This window comes from Uranotaenia lowii, chromosome 2 (assembly GCF_029784155.1).
Source record: "Uranotaenia lowii strain MFRU-FL chromosome 2, ASM2978415v1, whole genome shotgun sequence".
NCBI lineage: Eukaryota > Metazoa > Arthropoda > Insecta > Diptera > Culicidae > Uranotaenia > Uranotaenia lowii.
This window is the reverse complement of record NC_073692.1, coordinates 378,458,790-378,478,733: the sequence shown is the minus strand read 5'-3', so window position 1 is coordinate 378,478,733 and position 19,944 is coordinate 378,458,790. Positions and strand designations below refer to the sequence as shown.

The 19,944-nt window shown below is 43.0% G+C and overlaps 2 protein-coding genes across 2 annotated transcripts in view; one reads left to right on the top strand and one right to left on the bottom strand.

Annotated features, from left to right (window-relative positions):
- LOC129747060 (lamin Dm0-like) overlaps positions 1-12,542 on the top strand; it is a 38,274-nt gene extending 25,732 nt beyond the window's left edge. Inside the window, exons 2-6 of the mRNA XM_055741074.1 lie at positions 4,508-4,955; positions 5,024-5,482; positions 5,550-5,771; positions 5,850-5,954; positions 10,896-12,542. Of these exons, the coding sequence (XP_055597049.1) occupies positions 4,508-4,955; positions 5,024-5,482; positions 5,550-5,771; positions 5,850-5,954; positions 10,896-10,934 (1,273 nt within the window). The 3' untranslated portion in view covers positions 10,935-12,542. The remainder of the gene's footprint in view (positions 1-4,507; positions 4,956-5,023; positions 5,483-5,549; positions 5,772-5,849; positions 5,955-10,895) is intronic.
- A 525-nt stretch (positions 12,543-13,067) lies between these two features.
- On the bottom strand, positions 13,068-18,505 carry LOC129744466 (structural maintenance of chromosomes protein 2). The gene is made up of 5 exons (XM_055736988.1): positions 18,165-18,505; positions 17,678-18,100; positions 14,810-16,320; positions 14,592-14,740; positions 13,068-14,530 (listed from the first exon to the last, which is right to left on the bottom strand). Exons 1-5 carry the CDS (start codon positions 18,330-18,332, stop codon positions 13,245-13,247), a joined length of 3,537 nt encoding a protein of 1,178 aa, XP_055592963.1. The 5' UTR covers positions 18,333-18,505; the 3' UTR covers positions 13,068-13,244.
- Positions 18,506-19,944: the final 1,439 nt, after the last annotated feature.

Genomic DNA, 19,944 nt, shown 5'->3' with positions numbered 1-19,944 from the left:
CTGGAGCAGTTGGGGACAGTCAACAGCGTTGGTTAAAATTTCGTAGATGAAGATTCGTTGCAGATAGTTTCTTCTTTGACTCAAAGGCGTCATTGATAGTCAGCCACAGCTCTCAGAGTAAGGAAGTAATCGGAAGGAATTTTTTCTGGATTCTTTTAATCCTGTAGCTGTGGACGGAGTGATAGGGTGCCCAAACTGGAACCGCATATTTAAGACGCTGCGTACTAACGAGCAGAATAAAGATTTCAATGCGTACGGGTCTATAAAACTTGACGTATTCCGACGAAGAAAACCAAGCAAAGCGAAGCCTTTGGCTGTAGTCGTCGCGACATGCTGGGCCAAAGTGAGCTTTTGATGAAGTAAATAACCCCAAGATCTTTTATGGAGGTTACCCTTTCGAGTGAGCTTCCACTTAGTCCACTCCACGTAGTCGTAAACGATTGAGGCTTCACTCCTGAAGAAGCATTTCTCTTACCGCCATTGACTTCCATTTCTTGTATATTACACCATGCCAGTAATATGTCGATGTCATCTTGAAGCGCAGCGCAATCCACTTTTGAATCTATATGATTCGATAGATTTGCAAATCTACTGCAAACAGTAGTTTCGGTGATTGAAGGAATGTTGCTAAATCGTTTTTTTTTAGTTGGTAACCACAGGTGGTAAATCCCGGTTTACAGATTGTATTCCAAGGCACGGCGAGCCACCGCGTCCCCCTAGCTCGCTACTCTGGGTCCATGGGTGCAATGGGAAGACTCATGATATACTCCGTGTATACCCCCTACTCCCTAAACTCCACCTGGGCCGCAGACCTGGTTCCCACCTCGAACTGTTTAGTACACTATGCTTCAATAGTGGGAGGTCTATTCGCGCTAATGCGCTCCAAGGCAATACTCATTAACGAAAACAATTTCATCAAAACCTCTCGTCACACAAACCTCTCCTCTTCGCGACTTGAGGCCTGATCTCTCCTCTAAAGACTTGAGATCCAACCCCTCCTCGCATCGACTCGAGGTTCCTCCTCTTGTTGATAAGGGGCCTGATCCCTCCTCTTAAGACTCGAGACCCGACCCCTTATCATAAAGACTCGGGGTTGACCACACAAACCTCTCCGCCTGTATGTTTGAGGCCTGACCTCTCCTCTAACGACTCGAGGCCCGACCTCTCCTCTAACGACTCGAGGCCCGACCTCTCCTCTAACGACTCGAGGCCCGACCTCTTATCTTCAGAGTTCGAGGTTTGCCACCTTGCCCGTCGTGTGCCAGATCGAGAGCAGCTTATCCTAGACTCGCGCCTGTCATGGCACACGCGCGGGACTTAACGCAACGACTCGGATGATTCCCGACGAAGACGTCATCCTACTCCGACTCGAATGGCTCACCCGGCGTCGAGAGCCACTCTACCCGTGGGTATTCCCCGAACGTGGAATAACCCTTTCCCAACGATTTCCACTGCGAAGAAGGTCAAGTCTTATCCCCGCAGCTTCTGTCGTTGAGAACCGCCGAAGGTGGAGCATCCTACGCACGAACGCGGCGCACCCATGGCATCCGCTACGCAGAAGGAATTGTCTTATCTTTGTAGCTTCAAATCGTGGGGTCGGACGCACTCTACTCGACAGCCCCCCGTCGGTCGATGGGGTCAGTCTACTCCGACCGTTGTCCGGTCTTTTTTATCCCCCTTGGCTGGCAACCGTAGGATTTTTGGCCCGCGGATTTTCCTGCCCGATGAGTGCCAGATCGAGAGCAGCTTGTCCTGGACTCGCGCCTGTCACGGCACACGTTCGGAACTTGGAACGCTACGACTCGGATGTTTCCCGACGGTGACGAGATCCTACACCGACTCGATAGGCTCACCCGGCATCGAGTGCCTCTCTACCCGTGGGTATCCCCCGACAGTGGTTAACCCTCTTCCCTCGAGATCCGCTACGAGGAAGGTAAAGTCTTATCCCCGCAGTTTCCCTCTTAGGAAGCGGCACTACTCGAATATCCCCTGACATTGGGGTATCCTACACACGTTCGCGGCGCACCCCTGACCTCTGACCGCTAAATCGTTAATAAACAGCACCAAAATAAGCGGTCCTAAGTGGCTGCCCTGCGGTACACAAGACGGCATGTTAAACACTATGGAGTGAGTACCACGAGTCTTGATGAAACCTCGACAATTAACCATTTGGTTACCCATTCAGGAAAAGCGTAGCGAGTAAGTTTTTCTATGACGATTCTGTGTGGAACTTTATCGCAGGCCTTGGCTAAGTCAATGTATACTGAGTCTACTTGCAGATTCTTATATGTTGCGGCATGCAATTCGCTGGCATAGCACATTAAGTTTATCAACGTTGACCTTTTCTTGACAAAGCCGTGCTGGACCTCCGTGAGTAACGGGACAGCTGCAGTATACAATCTTTCGTACACCAGGACTTCAAATACTTTTGAGAAGCAGCAAAGAATGGATTTTGGTCGGTAATTTTCCAAACGATGAGCGTTTTCAGACTTACGAATTGGAGAAATAGATGCCATTTTCCAAAGAGCAGGAAAAACAACTTCTGATATGCGGGCTTTACTAACAACGTTACGACTTCTCCGGCGTTCAGAGTTCCACCAAGGTTGATTAAATTTTGATATTTCCTTGCTGATGATATTCCATGAACGTGGAAATCATTGCCCTGCTAGTTGGTTGAATCCCGGTTACTACAACCAACTTCGGAACTGCAACTCCAATATGCGCGCCCATGTAAGTAATGCATCCATAGCGGTGAGAAGTCATGATCGATATTACCCACCAGCGATGCATGAATCAGTGACCCCACCGCGTCGTAAAAAATCCACAACTCGATTGTTTGATTTGAAACAGGCAAACAACCGTTGCTTAGGAGAGAGTGAGAAAAAACCGAAGCAGTTTGTTATGCAGATGATGTCATGTTAACTTGCTTGTCTTCTCCCTTCCTTCATCGAGCTGAAGTCACCTAAGGCTGATGTCATGCTGAAGCAACTAGCAACGCGACCTACAACGCAACGTTCACACGACTAACCAGCTCTCATTTGATCTCCATGGAAATCGCGCAGACCTGTCATACTGGTCGCTTTGTATAGCGCGACCAATCTGATGCCAATGTGTTTTGTAGCGCGACTAGTAGGAAATCCAATAGGAATATTGTTTTTTCTCGATTTGAAGCAGTGATTCCGGGTTTTAAGCACAATAGTACGAAGATCTGTCCGAACTTGTGATAATAAACTAAAAAATATCTTAATCGTCGAGAAAATTTTCATGAATTCTTAGTTCCGGCAAAAAACAAGGAATTTTGTCTGTTCAATTTTCGGCATTCTTGCAATCCGGGTCGTGATTTGATGAGTTTTTGATGGCTCCCGAAAGAAAGGAGACGATTCAAAGCATTATCAGATGTAGAGAAGTGATGATTTGTAGGGAATTTCAAAGTGACAGGTCGCGCCAGCATGACATACCAATGCTTTGCAACGCAATCTTATTGGAACGTTGCGTTGCGTTGCGTTGCTAGTTGCTTCAGCATGACATCAGCCTAAAACTGGTCGACGAGGCGTCTCCCGCGTGCGCTTTTAAATTCGACGCTTATTCGTTGGCTACATACTAACGCACATTTCTCTCACTCTTTAGCTTGATGCGCTCGCGCATCGTCATCAGCTTTACGCGTATAGGGTCGGACGCGGTGCGTCCCATGTTTCCTAATGTATATTTGTATGTATTTATGCTGCCCCTGGATCGTATTATGATCGAAAGGAATGCGCGCGCGATTTTGTCTTTAAAGACGGACGTGTGAGGCAAATCAATGAAGGCGAGAACATTAGGTCGGAACGCTTTTAAAAATAAAAATCGCTTTCAATTAAATTGGAATAAATTATTTTTAGGGTAGTTTAAAAAAAACCAAAAAGTTATCGCAATTTCACCGATACCACTAATGCGAGTGCACTTTTATTACGAATGCCCTCATTTTTTTTTCGAACCAATTTGTTATCGTCTTTTACGGCTGCTGATGTCACCGAGCCTTCGAGCTCGGAAATCTCTTAAAGCTGCAATGACGGAGGCTAATCTAGCACCTTTGGGGACACATTTTTATCGATGATGTCAGAAAAGGTGTCGAAGATCTCCATCGTCGTAAAATCTGACAAACAATGCGATCGTTGATTTCTGGAAGTATGCTAATTTTGCTGCTTTTGTCATTTACGTTGTTGTACCTGGCAATTGAAATTTTGGATATGCGGGATTATCTATACCTTTCTGACACAGCAATTATTTGAAAACAATCTTCAGTAGAAATTACGCCAATTAGTTTTTGTTCATTTTTGTTTTTTTACATGAGAGATTAAATTATTTGGTACTTTGAAATCCATTTCAAACTCCAGAAATTTAACATAAACTCCAATGGACTTCTTATTCCAGCTGTTAGAGAACCACAGAGTTGGCATTTATTCACCTGTAGAATAGAATTTATAACTGAGGAGGTCTAACAATTTCTTTACCCTTATTCTTTTTTCAGACTTGATCGCAAAACAAAGGAAGCAGCCGACTTCGAGCGAAGCGCCCGTGCCAACGAAGCCCGCGCCAATGAGCTGTCCAGCAAGTACAACACAGCGATGTCCGAGCGCAAGAAGGCTCAGGATGAGCTCAAAGAGCTGGAGAAAGAAATCGCCCGGCTACGGAAGCAGCTGGAAACCCTACGCAAGAATCTGGAGGAGGAAACGCTGGCCCGCGTCGATCTGGAGAACACCGTCCAGAGCCTGCGGGAGGAACTGACCTTCAAGGATCAGGTGCACCAGCAGGAACTGACCGAGACCAAGACTCGCCGGCAGGTCGAAATCAGCGAGATCGATGGCATCCTCTCGGAGCAGTACGAAGCCAAATTGCAGCAAACACTTCAGGAGCTGCGTGACCAGTACGACGGCCAGATGCGTGCCAATCGGGATGAAATTTCAGATCTGTATGAGGTAAACTCTCTACTCTTGTAAAAGTAAATTAAACGATTAATCTAATCATTTTTTTTCCTCGTTAACAGTCTCGCCTACGTGATCTTGAAGGCCAGCTGAATCTGGAACGTCAACGTCACGCCGAGGAGAAGAGCAAGCTTCTGGACGAAATCGAGCGTCTGCGTAAGGAAATTTCGCTGCAACTGCAGGAATACCAGGACCTTATGGATATCAAAATCTCGCTGGACATGGAAATTGCCGCGTACGATCGATTGCTCGCTTCGGAGGAGGTTCGGTTGAACATCACACCCGGCAGTCAGTCCGCCATCTTCCAAACGTCGACCAGCAGCAGCACCACGGGACGTTCGGCCGCCATGCGGAGGACCCCGCAGAGAGCGGGAGCCAAGCGCAAGCGAACGGTCTTGGAGGAATCGGATGAGCGCAGCGTGTCGGACTACTCGGTCACTTCTTCGGCCAAGGGAGACATCGAGATCTCCGAAGTGGACCCGGAGGGAAAGTTCGTCAAACTGCACAACAAGTCTGCTAAGGTGAGGAAACCCTCAATTTTCCATTAAAAAAAAGCTAACATAATGTTTTCGGTTTTCCAACCAACAGGAAGTTCAAATCGGCGGATGGACGCTGGTGCGCAAGGTCGGTTCCGACGAAACCGTGTTCAAGTTCCACCGAACGGTAAAGGTCGATGGTGGTGCTTTCGTGACGGTTTGGTCCTCAGATCTGGGCCAGACGCACGATCCTCCGAGCACGATCGTTATGAAGGGTCAGAAATGGTTCAGCGGAGACAACATGACCACCGCGCTGCAGAATGCTGAGGGAGAGGTGAGGAAACCAAATCGAGGATTGTGCTCTATGAAATGAGAAAGAAATGACTGACTCGTGTTTTCTCCTCTATTTTAGGAAGTAGCTGCCTCGGAACGTGTAAAACGCATCGTGTCTACTGCCGCCTCCCGCCATCGGGAATACCTCGGTTCTTACAGTGGAGAAGAGCTGTATCACCAACAGGTAGAGTAGCTATTTTAAATTCTTTTCAACACTTTGAAACTCTTGTTTTGTCGTCAGCTCACTCGCAATCGTGGTATCTACTTTGCGTTCCAGTTTTGTATGCAAAATCCTATAGTGGATTTTCTATTTATTCAGGTTTACGTTCAATCGTAGAAAGCACTATTTGCAGCTGTAACTCTACGATTGATCGTTTTATTTCCACTCTTAATGGCAGAGTTTATGATGATCTCTAACCTTTCAGTTCTTTTTTTGATATAGGCCCTCTGCGTACGTCAACATCTACTCCTGTTTAGCTCTTCTTTAACTTATTCAACAGGGTGTGCTCCTTCTACCTGCCTATAACCGTTGGTTTTTTACTAGTTGGCCTGGGTAGGTTAATCTCCGTTTCGGATTGGATTCCAAGGCGCGACAATCCACCGCGTTTCCACCTACTTTTCTTGACGTATCTCGATACAAATCCACTTCCATCAGTAACAACCTCAACTCTCCAACTGATAGTTATCTTAGCCGTACATCTGTAATCGTGGGGTTTACAGACACGTTTGCACTCTGGACCTCGGTGAGGTGAAACTTCATCCCAGAGCACGGCGAGCCACCGCGTCTCCCAAGTATGCTACTCTGGGTCCATGGATGCAATTGGTCGACTCTAGATACTAAGGACCCCTACGCCATAAACTCCACCTGGGGCATCTGGTCATAACGAAGGCTGTACCCGTGATGGGAGACCAAGTTCACACTTCGGCGCTCATCTGCTTACTCGGTTTCAAGTCAAAACTCCAGCATATATACCTTTCTTCTTGTTACGATTCAAGCCTCGTCTGACGACTCGAGATCCGGCCTTTACTCGTAACTCGAGGCTCGCTTGGTTACCACGAATATCGTGTGCTCCGTCTCTGTTCGAGACCACTGTTAGAGACCAATGAGCGCTCCTCTAACGACTTGAGGTCTTGGCTCCGCTTGGTTCGACTCGAAGTCCACTCCTCTTTGCCCGTCCGTTTGCCGAGTCGAAATCAGCTTATCCTGAACACGCGCCTGTCATAGCATACGTTCGGAGCTTTACGAAACTATTCGGATGATTCCCGGCGAAGACGTCATCCTACACCGACTCGAGTGACTCACCCGCCGACGACGTGAAGTCACTCTATCCGAAAGTATTTCGCGGCGTGAATACTCTTCTCCCTACGAGGTCGACTGCGAAAAAGGTAAAGTCTTATCCCCGCAGCTTCCGTTGAAGGAAGCGCGTTCTACTCAGATACTTCGCGGCTGTGGAGGTATCCTACAAAAAGTTCGCGACGTACCTGGCAGCTCGGCATATGCAGAAGGTAATGTCTTGTCTTTGTATGCTTTACTGATAGGTTCGTACGCACACTACTCAGATGCTCCCCGGCGAAGGAGTTATCCAACACCGGTCGCGGACTGGTGCTTGTTCCAACTCCTCTACAGTCCTCTTCACGCGCCAAGTCTTGTCAACCTCTCACATCCTCCGCACAATGTTGTCGACTGTCGTGTCTGGTCCGCAGTCCGCAGGCCGCAAGCATCTTAGTACGTACCCCTTCAACCTCGGACTGTTTAACACTACGTGCTCTGGTGTCTCAACTGAGTCACCGCTGGTTGGGCAGAATGGCGAGGCCACATGTCCAAACCGATGGAGGTACTGCATGAACCATCCGTGACCAGCCAAGAACTATATCATGCAGAAATCCACCTCTCCGTGTCTCCGATCCATCCAAAATCCGACGTTAGGGATCAAGCGATGGGTCCACCGGCCGTGTTCCGAGCGATCCCACTGGTGCTTCCAGTTGGACATCGAGGCCTCTCTGGCATGTTTTCGCACATCGGGCATGTGCCTGGGCTCGTAGCAGAAGATATCTTCCTCTAACAAGACCAAGATAGGCATGACCTCCGCTACAACATCCGCAGCTACCGAAGACACTGTTCGGTTATGCACTGATAACTCGCAGGTTCATCAGACATAGTCGACATGGGTCGTAAAACTCAGCCGTTCCACTATGGGACAGCCCCATACAATGAGGCGGCAAAAAGTATAATTTTACTATTTATGAACTTTTTTGAAGATGAAATGAGGTGTTACATTTGAAACCCAATATAAACTATTTTCGGCTTTGGTTTTTCATGTGTGCCCAGAAAGGACAATAAAATTGGAACATTAACTCGTAAAAATGCATAGTGTAGTTTTGAAACATTATTTTTTTAAATAAACTTATTTCGGAAACGCGTGCATATTTTTAAGTTCTGTGTTCACAAAAAAATATGCGAGAGATTAAAGCAAAACCACTCAGGGTATTTTTGTTCAAGATTATTCAATTTCGTATGAAGAATTAAAGAGTACACTCAAAAAAGTGCAGTATTAAAATTTTATAATTTTTGGGAAATAAGTAGTTTTAAAAAAATCTCAGTTAGTTATACAGATATCAAAATTCTATCATAGCTTTTGGCCACAATCAATTACAATCATCTTCCTGCTCGTTATGAACAATGTTTGCTTAATGATGTTTAACATAAACCATACTATTTTTCCAAAATGGTTAAAAATTACCCATTTTTTGTTTTTATTATATCTTTGAAGGATGCAAATATATGCAACTATTTTTTCTTGCATTCGAATTATTAGACTTTTAGCTATGTTTAAAAGTAAAAAAAAGTTTTGGGAAACGTAAGGCTTTTTCTTAGAGACCAAAATGATTATACCTTTTGAGTAAATCATAAAATTACTCATTTTTTACACTTTTTTGTTAACCGTGTAAAAATGAATAATATTTCGAAAAAAAGCTTAGAAAAAAAGCTTTCGAACGATGTATTGGAAATGAGTGTAGCATTTCATTTAAAGGAGATAAAATTATTTGAATATTATTGGATCAAAAGTATATTTTTCAAAATTTTCTTAGTCTGATGTCTGTGAAACGAAAAGTGCTTATGATAATGATCTGAAAAATTGAGGATATCTTAGTTAAATATATAACTACAAACTGGTATGTGACAAATATCATTACGATGAAGTTAATTTTTGACTTTTTGCCGCCTCAAACCCCATAGTGCGTTCGTCGATCATCACTCCCAAGTACTTGATCGCACGCTTGGATTGGATTGCTCACGGTCCAGCTGCAATCGTCCCTGATTGTTATGAAATCCGGTTTGTGATCAGCACCATCTTAGTCTTGTACTGAGCGAGACGCAAGCTCTTGGAGCGCTACTGTGGCAAATAGCTGGACCTCTTCGGTTGATGTGCCAGATGCCAGGACAAACCACGTCGTCGGCGAATCCCACAAATTTCACTCCTGTGGGGAGACACAGTCTCAGCAGTTCGTACTAAAAGATGTTCCACAATACCGGGCCAAGTTTCGATCCTTGTGGAACCCCTGCTGAGACACTCACTGTTTCCAGTCCCTCACTGGTCATATACTGTAGTTGGCGGCTACGAAAGTAACACCATCCTACAGATATATGCCGGAATCTTCATATGAATGAGCAACGACGCAATCGCTGCCCAACTGACGCTGTTGAAGGCGTTCTTCCCTTCAAAGGTGACAACTGCGCAAAACCGGTCTCCTCTTCTCTTCTTCAGCCTGGCTTCGTCTGTCCCTTCGATGACTAGTCGAATGTCATCCACCGTGCTGCGGCCTTTCCCAAAACCAAACTGTTTATCGGATAGGTCGTTCGCACCTTCTGTGTCGAGCTGTATCCTGCTGTGGACCACATTTTCTAGCACCTTTCCAGCAGTATTCAGGAAACATATCTTGATCCGATCAGAACTTTCATTTCTGGTTCGTGGTTGTTTCTAATAACTTTTCTGATAAGTCGATTAGACCGGGATGTTGACGTCGTTTAACAAGTCACGAAAATAGAATAACTGTCGAAGTAGACCAACGATTTAAGGTACACCGGGGCAAGTGCAAACTCGGGGCAAGTGCAAACGATCAACTTTCCTCTGTTACAAAAAAATTAAAAAATATTTCTTCTTCTAGAAGTTCTTGTTGTTGTCCAAACCAACAATCTGACATAGATAAACTAAACTTTCTTTCAATTATTCACTAAAAACACGGCACTGTTTGATTACACACGAATTCAAGTACGTACTAGACATGAAAAGTATGTTTTTGTTTTGCTTTTTTTGGCTACAAAAAATGGCATTCAAATCCGATTTTTCGTCGAAAGGTGAGTGTTTGGGACTGATATTCAGATGGAAACAGAAAATTTATGATAAATTTTCAGTAGACCCTAAAAATTGTGGAAATAATATTCACTCCTGTCAACCCACACTGCGGGGCAAGTGCAAACGACACTACCGGGGTAAGTGCAAACGCACCTTTAAGCCATGTAACATCAGACATTAAAAAAAATCATCTCAAAAATGGTTCAGCATTATATTAGAGTGGTCAGAAAGGGTATCCAAAGTGTTGTATCTCAAGCGGATATTCAAAATTCCGTAATGCCTTGGCAAATGAAGGTCTTTTGCTTCAAACAACAGTCAGCAAAACTGAAGTTCCAAAAAGTAATTAATATAGCAGAAAAACAGCAAATACATCAAAAAAAGGTAATAAAACATACTGGAACATGTATTAAATTCGTTTTAGTAACGATACGCAGACGCATCTTTGAATAAGTTTGGAAAAAGCATTGCGTTTGCACTTGCCCCCATAAACGGGGCAAGTGCAAACTTAGAAATTTTTTCACAAAAGTGCCGTTAATTTTTTCCAACATTTTTTAATTTTTCACTTTCTACGGGAATTTGTTGAGAACCATTTTAATGATGCAACGAACGATAATTGATAATTTTTGAAGATTTACATATTTTTCTAGGACATGTGAAAGTTGAACTATGGTGAAAACCGTTTGCACTTGCCCCGGTGTACCTTATTCTTATATCCTCAGAGTGTCGTCCTTATAATATTAACCTCTTTATTTTCATTTTTCTCATTACAGGGGGAACCCAGAGGTGAAGAGAAGTGCCGCATCATGTGAACGTGCGAAAACTCCCAACACTTCTTGCAGCAAGAAAAATATTCTGCCCGTTAGCAATTTAGTTTTTGTACACGTACATACGCATACACACAAACAAAACCTATATGTATAAGGAACGAATACAAACTTACAAATACAACTACAACAACAATAACAACGTGGCTATCCCCCGCCAGGCTGCCGGGGGAGATCCGGTTGATACTTATATTCTCGTTTTAAACCAACTGTGTAGCCAGGAAGAATCGGCTGTAGCTAGATCGAGTCCGTCGTTGCCGTTCCTCACAGATTATAAGAATAAGTTATAATAAACAAAACCAACAACAACAGTAACAGCAACAGGATCTATATATTTTACTCTATTCGAGCAAGTGGACAACTTTGTTACAAATAGTAAAAATCCATTGAACTACCAGTTGCTACGATAAAAAAAACTGTAGGCCTTAGTAGAAAAAATCAGGACGCCATCACAAACTACTTATTCTCACACTGGAGATGAACGGATTCCCCTGCTAGAGGAGGACTATTCCGTCTCGTAAAACGAGCAGCACAACCACTACTGAAAGCTATAACTAATTAAACATTGTCTACCGTCTTCTTAACAACAAATGATTCATGTAGCATTAAGGTTTAAACAGAAATGGATCGAAGTATAGCCTACAGCGCATACTTAACACGATATGAAGTCGTCCTATTAATGCAGTAGAGATTTAACCTATGTATTTAATCAGGAAATCAATCAATCACTAGATGATGTCCTAAGCTGAGGGAATGTCATTTTTCATTGCCATATTTTTTTTTACATTTTTTTCTAAATTAATTATATTTTCGTTTCTTTCCGGTTTAGTTTAAATTGGCTTGAACAAAAAGTTTTGATTTGTTTTTAGTTTACCTCAAGTTGTCAGAATTTATTTTCAAAGAAAAAAAGAAGTCTTTGGACCTTGTTGGACGAGAAAAATCAAAACGTTTACCATTTTCTCTTAAAATCTATCGATTCACATGTTGGAAACAATTTCCAAGTTAAAGTGGCTTTTTCGAGCGTAAGTTTGTTGATATTTCACTCGTGAACTTTTTCATTATTAAAAGCTGTTAGTCCTAACTAATAATGTAGCCTGCCAGTGTTGAAAGATGTGCATTTGTATTTTACTTCCTTTTCATTAATTGACAATTTATAAAACTTAAACTGAATACAAAAAAAGGACAAATCGAATTAAAAGAAAAATGTTAATTTAGCATGAAAAACTCCACCCGAAACAAGATTTGTTGTTAAATTTTGTCAGTCATCCATATAAGTATAAATGAATGTTCGTCATATTTTGTCGTTAGAATAAAACTAACCGTCTTTACTTACACACTTTTGGAGAGAGAACAACAAAAAAATGGTGTCATCAGAATAAATTTCATCTTTTCTAATCAGTTAATTAAAAATCGGTTTAGGTACGTTAACTTGGTTTACCATATCTAACACAAATCGACACATAACAAAAGCAGAGAAAAAAATCATTCAAATCGAATTCTAACCCAGTCAACGATACTTTTCGTTAGTAGGGAATATTTTGTTCAAAAGGAATCATGTAAGAAAGATTTTTAAATAAACATAAAAGAACAACATCTGGCTGTGTGGCATTTAAATTTTTTCCGAAAACCACAAATACCAATTAACGTTTCAAGGAAGGCATAGTGACTAGTGACTGGAGCTTATTTTGAGAGTCGAAGGACGCGGATCGTCATATTTTGCCCTCTTTCCAGCCAGGGCTTAAGGTAAAAAATGCCAGTTCAGACGAGCTTCTAAAACCCGTAAAAAAAACTTGTTCAAACACAACTCAAATCTGGCGAAACACGGAAATCGATGGGCAAATTCTGTATTGGCTCGATGCAAAACTTCCTTGCACTGTAAAAAGCATAAGAAATATCACACACTATAGAATGTTCTATCCATCTCCAAGTGCATATTTGGATTGGTGAGTCTCTTGAGAGCTTCATTGATGCCGGTTGTTCTTCGAAGTTCAAAATCTCAATAAGACATTTGTCACCGCCATTCGTAAATTTTGGAACTGTAGAAAGATTAAAGGTGCATCATAATCAAAGTAAAATTAACCTGGACCCGTTCTTTTTCATAGATGTACAAACTTTATTGTCCTTGTAGTCAGATTAGTTAGATTTTATTAAAAGACTTCACAACTTATCTGCCTAAACACAAACACTTTGTACCGTGAGTCTGGCATGGTCATTCATTCTAATCAATAATATGATACTGTGGTATACTGTGGCAGTTCTTTCGTGCCGCCAACAAACCCGATTCCTCGTCGTACATCACCGCTTCCTCAGGGCGGCCGTATTGACCGTCCTCGTAACGCCGGACATGCCGTCGATGAACTTGGTCCGGAATAGCACGTTCGCATTGTTGAACATGCCGTCCTTGAGGGACACGATCACGAACTGCGAGTTGGTGAAATGTGCCTTCAGCATGTTGCCAATGTTTTGGGTGTGCGAGAGATCCAGGGCTGCGTCGACTTCGTCAAGGATGTACAGGGGAGCGGGTTTATACTTTAACATTGCGAGAATTAGGGAGAGTGCTACCAGAGACCTTTGTCCTCCACTCAATTCGGTCAGTGTTTCTTTCCACATACCGTTAAAACCAACTTTTACTTCGAGACCTTTCATAAAATTTACACCATCTGGGGGGACCAGCTGAGCTTGTGTTCCCGGGAGCAGAGTGCTGAAAATACTGCCAAAGTTTTCATTCACCTCGGTCCAGGCTACCTTCAGCTGTTTCTTCTTTTCTTCGTCGAGATCGGTGATGATTCTTTGAATTTTCTTTTTGTCATCTTCGACAACTTGTTTCCGGCGCATCACCTCCTTGTATTGTTCTTCCTCACGTTCCAAAAGTACCATCGCCTTCTGGTTGATATTTCGCCCCATCTTTTCTTTCGATTCTTGCAACTTGTTCAGTTTTCGTCCGGCTTCCTGGGGATCTTCCTTATTGTAATCGTACCTGGTGTTCTTAACTCCGAAAAATTCCTTATCTTCCGTGATCCAGGGGTATTTTTCCTCCAAACCAGCAATCTTGTTGTAACCATCTTTATTTTCATTCCTCACTTTCTGAATTTCGTTTTCCTTCTTCTTGATTTCCAGTTCGAGATCGTCATTCTGCTTTAACAGTTTATCTTTCTGGTGAATCTTCGACTTCAGTTCCTTGTTTTGGCTGTTAATTTTGTCCTTGTGTTCCTTGATTCGCTGCTTCACGGCGGCCACTTCCGATGCCATTTGACCGCAATTCTCGCTAGCCGCTTCCAGCTTCTGCTGCAGTTCGGCTATCGCTTCCTCCAACTTGGTGGCCTGTTCCTTGGAGCTGGCGATACCCTTGCGAAGCTCTTCAATTTCTAGCTTCAGCGTTTCGAAACTCTGCTCGTGCTTCTTCCAGTTTTTGCGACTCTCTTCGCTCTTTTTCTTCATTTTTTTCATATTTTCCTCGGCGGCCTTCAACTCCCGCTCCCGATGTCCCTTGCTGTCGGCGATTTTAGCCGTCAGATCCTTGACCTTGGCGTTCGCTTGGGTTTGCGCCTGGCGCGCGTCCACCATGGCTTGTTTCAACGTTTCTGGAAAAGGATTGAAAATATGTAGATGTACATTATTCTAGGTTTAACTTAGATAGCTTACCGATCTTCTGCTTCAGCTCCTCGATCTCTTGCTGCGCCTGTTGGAACGTGGTTTGAGCCAAACGTTGCTGCAATGTTTGCAGCTCGTACTTCACCATGTCCAACTGTTCCTTCAGCTGGTTGTAGCGATGGGCAACGCGCTCCAATTTGCTGTAAAAAAAAGAAGAATCAAGTGTTAGAATATCTGACAAACTTATCAGTTCCAGATCATATTTTTACCTAATCTGCGCACAGACTTCCTGATATTCAGCCTCTTTCTGAAGAAGCGTCCGCTGAAGTCGATTGATTTCTTCGACCTCCAGCAGAACAGCTCCGCCTTTGGGAGCGGCACCACCGGACAAAGTACCACTGGGATCCACGACGTCACCATCCAGCGTCACCGATCGGCACATGATCTGCTTGTGATAAGTAACCGTTTTTGCCACATTCATATCGTCAGCCAGGAATGAGTGGCCAAACACGAACTTCATAGCCGGCTCAAGTTCCCGTTCGTAGTCCACACAGGACAGAGCCGTAACAGCTCGACCCTTGCCGACCAAATTCTCGGCTACTCGTGCCGTATTCCCATCGATCGCCCGGCTAGTGATTTTGTTCAACGGGATCATGGTGGTTCGAGTTTGCAGCTGACCCTTTTGAAGAAGTTTCTTACCGGTGGTGTCGGAATCTACGACCACACTATACAAACTTCCACCGGCAGCCGTTCCCAAACTGAGCGCATACTTTCTATCTCGCACCGAAACCAATTTCGCCACCATACCGTACACGGAGCCACGATTGAAATTCGGTTCAGGATCACGGTATTGGAATTCCCACCGGTAGGCATTCCTCCTATCCAAGTCACCTTTCAACTGTCGAATTTCCTGCTGAAGAACTTGTTTACGTTCCTGTAGCTGCTCTATGCTACCCTCTTCGTAATCGATCTTCTGCAACTCGTTTGTGATGGATTGTATTTGGTTCTCAACCTTGGTCAACTTCTTCTTGTCATCCAGATAGGCCGCATCGCTCGAATTCATGTCCCCTTGCTTTTCCTTCAACAGCTGTTGAGAGTGCTTCAGCTCCATCTCACTCTGCTTGATCGCCGTAGCAGATTCGGCAGCTTTCTGCTTAGCCGCCATCAACTGATCCTGAAGCGTAGCCGCCTCTCCGTCCTCATTCGTCGACAAACCAGCACTAACAGCCTCAAAGTGCTTCTGTGCATCGGCAAATCCCTTCGCATCCGCCTCGTCAGCATCTTTCAAACTTTGAAACATGTCACCCGTTTTCTGCATCTCCGCTTCCTTCTTGCTCAAAGCATTCTCGTCATCTTTAATACTCTTCTGCAAGTTCTTCAACTTCCGCTGCTCGACTCCGATGTTGTCCTTGGTGCTATTCCTTTCCGCCGAAACGGTGGCTTCCTTTTTACTGGCTGCACTCAGCTCCTTCTCCAGCTCGGACAGAACTCCTCCACCCTCGCCATCGATCAATTCTTGCAGCTCCTTGGCACTCTGATCGATTGCTTTGCTCTCTTCAATGTTATTGGTGATTTTCTTCCTGTTGCCATCGATCACCTCGTTCAGGGTGGCGATCGCTTTTTCCGAGTTTTCCACGTTTTTGACAAACTGCAGATACTTGTGGGAAATGTACAGCCGGGTCAGGTATTCAATGTCTCGGCACACCTTCTGATACTCGATGTAGTGGGCCCGTTCTTTACGTAGCTTTTCCAGTTTGGGTTCGATTTCTTCCCGCAGGACCTGTGTGTGTGGGTGGGAAGAGATTGATGATCATCATTAAAGGCTTAACAAACTAGTTAATAAAAGAGAGCAAAAAATTTATCAACTTTCAAATTGATTATTTCGCGGGTGTTTTTAAGTCATCGACATACATACATACATTAGGAGGGTTGAAAAATCAAAACTTTAAGCGATTTGACGCACGCCTAAATCAAGTCCGATTCAGGTGAAATTTTGGGCAGTGTTTTTTTGGGCTAATCAACAAAATGATCCGTTTTTGAAATTCGATTATGAGATTTTTACCATTCATCCATTGCCACATTAATAATTATGTCACATTTTCGTAGATGACGGAAAGAATTAAAGAAACATAAGCTATCAAAGAACGAAAGAACATAAGCCGTAAATATCATGAATTTTTCGAAAAAGATACAACGGCTCACCGGCAGGACTTGAACCTGCAATCTCCGCTTCAGTACAACGGCGCGTTAGCCAATTTCACCACGGTAAACGTGATGAAACCGGCGAACCCGAGGCGAAAACCTCCATGTGTAACTGGTCTGCTCGGAACCTTGAGCAGCACTGATTGCTTCTACATCTGACCGTAAGTTGCGGCAAACCCGAAGCAATCGACCATGTTCTCGCTCGGCTTAAATCCCGAGTCGATGGGTGGGGTGGGGTTAGAGAAACAAGAGAGATCAATAGCGGGAAAGATCACATGCGCGATATACATTGTGTTTTCGATAGAAGGTCGAGCAGTTGATCGGCAGAGCTCGATTGCTCGGGTTCGCCGGTTTCATCACGTTCACCGTGGTGAAATTGGCTAACGCGCCGTTGTACTGAAGCGGAGATTGCAGGTTCAAGTCCTGCCGGTGAGCCGTTGTATCTTTTTCGAAAAATTTATGATATTTGCGGCTTATGTTCTTTCGTTCTATGATAGATTATGTTTCTTTAATTCTTTCCGTCATCTACGAAAATGTGATTATTTTCAGGTACAAAGATATACCAAACGATTACATAACATCAGCATTGAATAATTATGTATTTAAAAAGCTTATCAATAAAATCTCCTTTAAATTAAACCATCAGTGTTTTATTTGAAAATTTCACCTTACAATCAATCTCAGAATCTGGAGTTAAATTTCAGAATCTGAATTTTGAACCCTTCAAATATGAACTTCTAGTTCTGATATTTGATATTCCGAAACATGAAATTTGAATTCAATGGCAATACCTCAACGAACCAAGTTCTAAATTGAATAAAATCTGATTCTTGAGCATCCCCTCAATTTTCACTCAAAATTTTGATTATAAGCTTGAAGGTTTTGAATGTGTTACAACTGATATGGACATAAGAATTCCAAAAAATATGACTCACCGTATAGAGCTCGTTAAGCTTCTGGTCCTTCTTCTCGATCAGCTTGATCGAATGTTCCCGCTTGTTTTCGTACACACTGGTTCCGGCCGCTTCCTCAATCATCGACAGAATTTCCTGCGGCTTCATGTTCAGCACCTTGGTGATTCGACCTTGCATAATCAGGAAGTTCGGATTGTTCACGTTCAGCTGAACGGAACAGAACAGATCCTGGACCTTCTTGTTTTGGACCGTTTTCCCGTTGATAAGGTACTTGTTTTTGCCTCCAACCACAATTTGGCGCGTTATTGAAATTTCGTTACATTTTTCGTAGCCCAACGGGCATTGGTCCTTGTCGGTGTTGTCGAACACAAGCGTCACCGTGGCTTTAGTGACACCGGCCTGGCCACTTTTGTACACCAACTCTTGAAGGGAAGTGGCGCGAACCTACGAATCAAAAACAGACCAGTAAAAACCATTCAAATTTTCAAATACCCAACAATTTACTCACGTGAACCAAATTGGAAATACCCAGCACGAAGCAGATCGAGTCCAGAATGTTGGACTTGCCGGTTCCGTTCAGCCCGGTGATGGCGTTGAACTCCGGATCGAAACCGGAAACCTCGGTTCGCTTGCCGTACGATTTGAAGCCATCGATGATGATCGATTTGATGTACATGGTTCCGGTATTGATACACACTGCACTCTGGTTTGCGAAACCTTCAGTTGGGAAGCATTTTATTTAACTTTCTGCGGCAAAATAGCTAAATTCTCGTAAAAGCGTCTTCCGGCTAGATTTTTTCGCTGGTATTGTTTGGGCACCGTTTACAGCTTTGACAGCAACGACGGTTAAAAACGGCAAACTGGAAACAAAAAAATGTGTTGGTGTGCGTGAAAGCGGCTGGTTCAATTTTGAATTCACGATGCATGGACGAGTTTTCGAAATAGGTTATACACATTTCGAATCTAATTATTTTAAATTGATTTCAAATTCATCAATTTCTTAAAAATTGTATGGAAAAGTACAAAATGCATAAAATTTAAATTTATTCCACTCATCAACTGTATGAAAGCATAATTCCACGCAACTTGTACGGCCCATTTTAAAAGCAATAAGCCGTTTCGAGAAATTAACAAACATTCAGGTCGAGTAACACCGATTGTGCTATAAAATGAAGGTGGTGAAAAACGAAGACTGGAATTGGCGTAAATGTACGAATCAGATTCAAACTGTATTATTATTTTACATTAATTTGTACAAAGTATATGATGCAACCAAAAAATGTTTCGAATATGGCTACAAAATGAAACGGCCAAGGGCTAATTATCGTGTCTTACAACATTATGCGCCTGAAAGTCGACAATGATTTTTATGGCAGTGAATTTAAAGGGCGGCTTTCAAGAGACCGTCCAAATTAAACGTAACGCTATTTTTTACAATTTTCAATCCCCCTCCCCTTATCAGTAACACAGATACAGTCATCTAATTTTATTCCAAAATCGACTCAACATAACAAACCCCCTAAAAGCTTTACGTAATATCTGAATAGCCCCAAGATAGAACCTTTTTCTTGAATGAAATAAATTATGTAATTTTATTAGGCTAAAAAGAATGCGCAAAATTTCCATTTTCCGAATTCTTCTTCCACTTTAACAATTTGGGTGAATGAAAAAATTTTCCGATAAATATAGAGCAAGTGGTGAATTCGAGTGAAAGGATTAACCAGTCGGTGAAATAGCTGTCGTTATATTTTCTTTCGGCTTTTAACTGTTCATTATTATCCTCAAAATTGAATCATTATTATTGCAGAACACCGTTTAAGGAGCAGAAAATTAAACTAACATTTTAGATAAAGATGTAGATTATAGCCTAAAATAAATCTTGATGCGATGTTATTTCGAAAGCGCCTGAACATAGGCTAAAAAATACTTACATTGGGGTTTATTCTGCGACGCAAGTGACGTGACTTACAAAATTTCATATTGTTTTGCTGGCTTTAATAGCCTCTCTAGCCTCAAAATTTTCGTTCGGATGAACTGTTATTGGTTTTCAGAGCTCATCGATACACAAATTTCTTTTCTGAAACATTTTCTGGAGTCAGAACGAAGAAGTGAAATTTCGTGAGTTACGTCACTCGAGTCGCAGAATAAGCCCCATTGATTCTCCCGCTTATTTGATTGGATTACTTTGAGATCAACAGAGGCATTTTCTAACTGATAATATTTGAAATGACAACGTCTTGTCTGAAGAATAAGAAAGTTATTTAATGTATAGCGAGAAAAAGCTATGC

What these genes read in the sequence shown, in the direction of transcription:
- LOC129744466 (XM_055736988.1), bottom strand. Translation starts at nt 18,332, where the DNA reads ATGTACATCAAATCGATCATCATCGATGGCTTCAAATCGTACGGCAAG. An exon ending in GTATTTCCAATTTGGTTCAC is followed by an intron (nt 18,101 to 18,164) that starts GTGAGTAAATTG and finishes TTTGATTCGTAG; the next exon opens with GTTCGCGCCACTTCCCTTCA. An exon ending in GGAGCTGAAGCAGAAGATCG is followed by an intron (nt 14,531 to 14,591) that starts GTAAGCTATCTA and finishes ATCCTTTTCCAG; the next exon opens with AAACGTTGAAACAAGCCATG.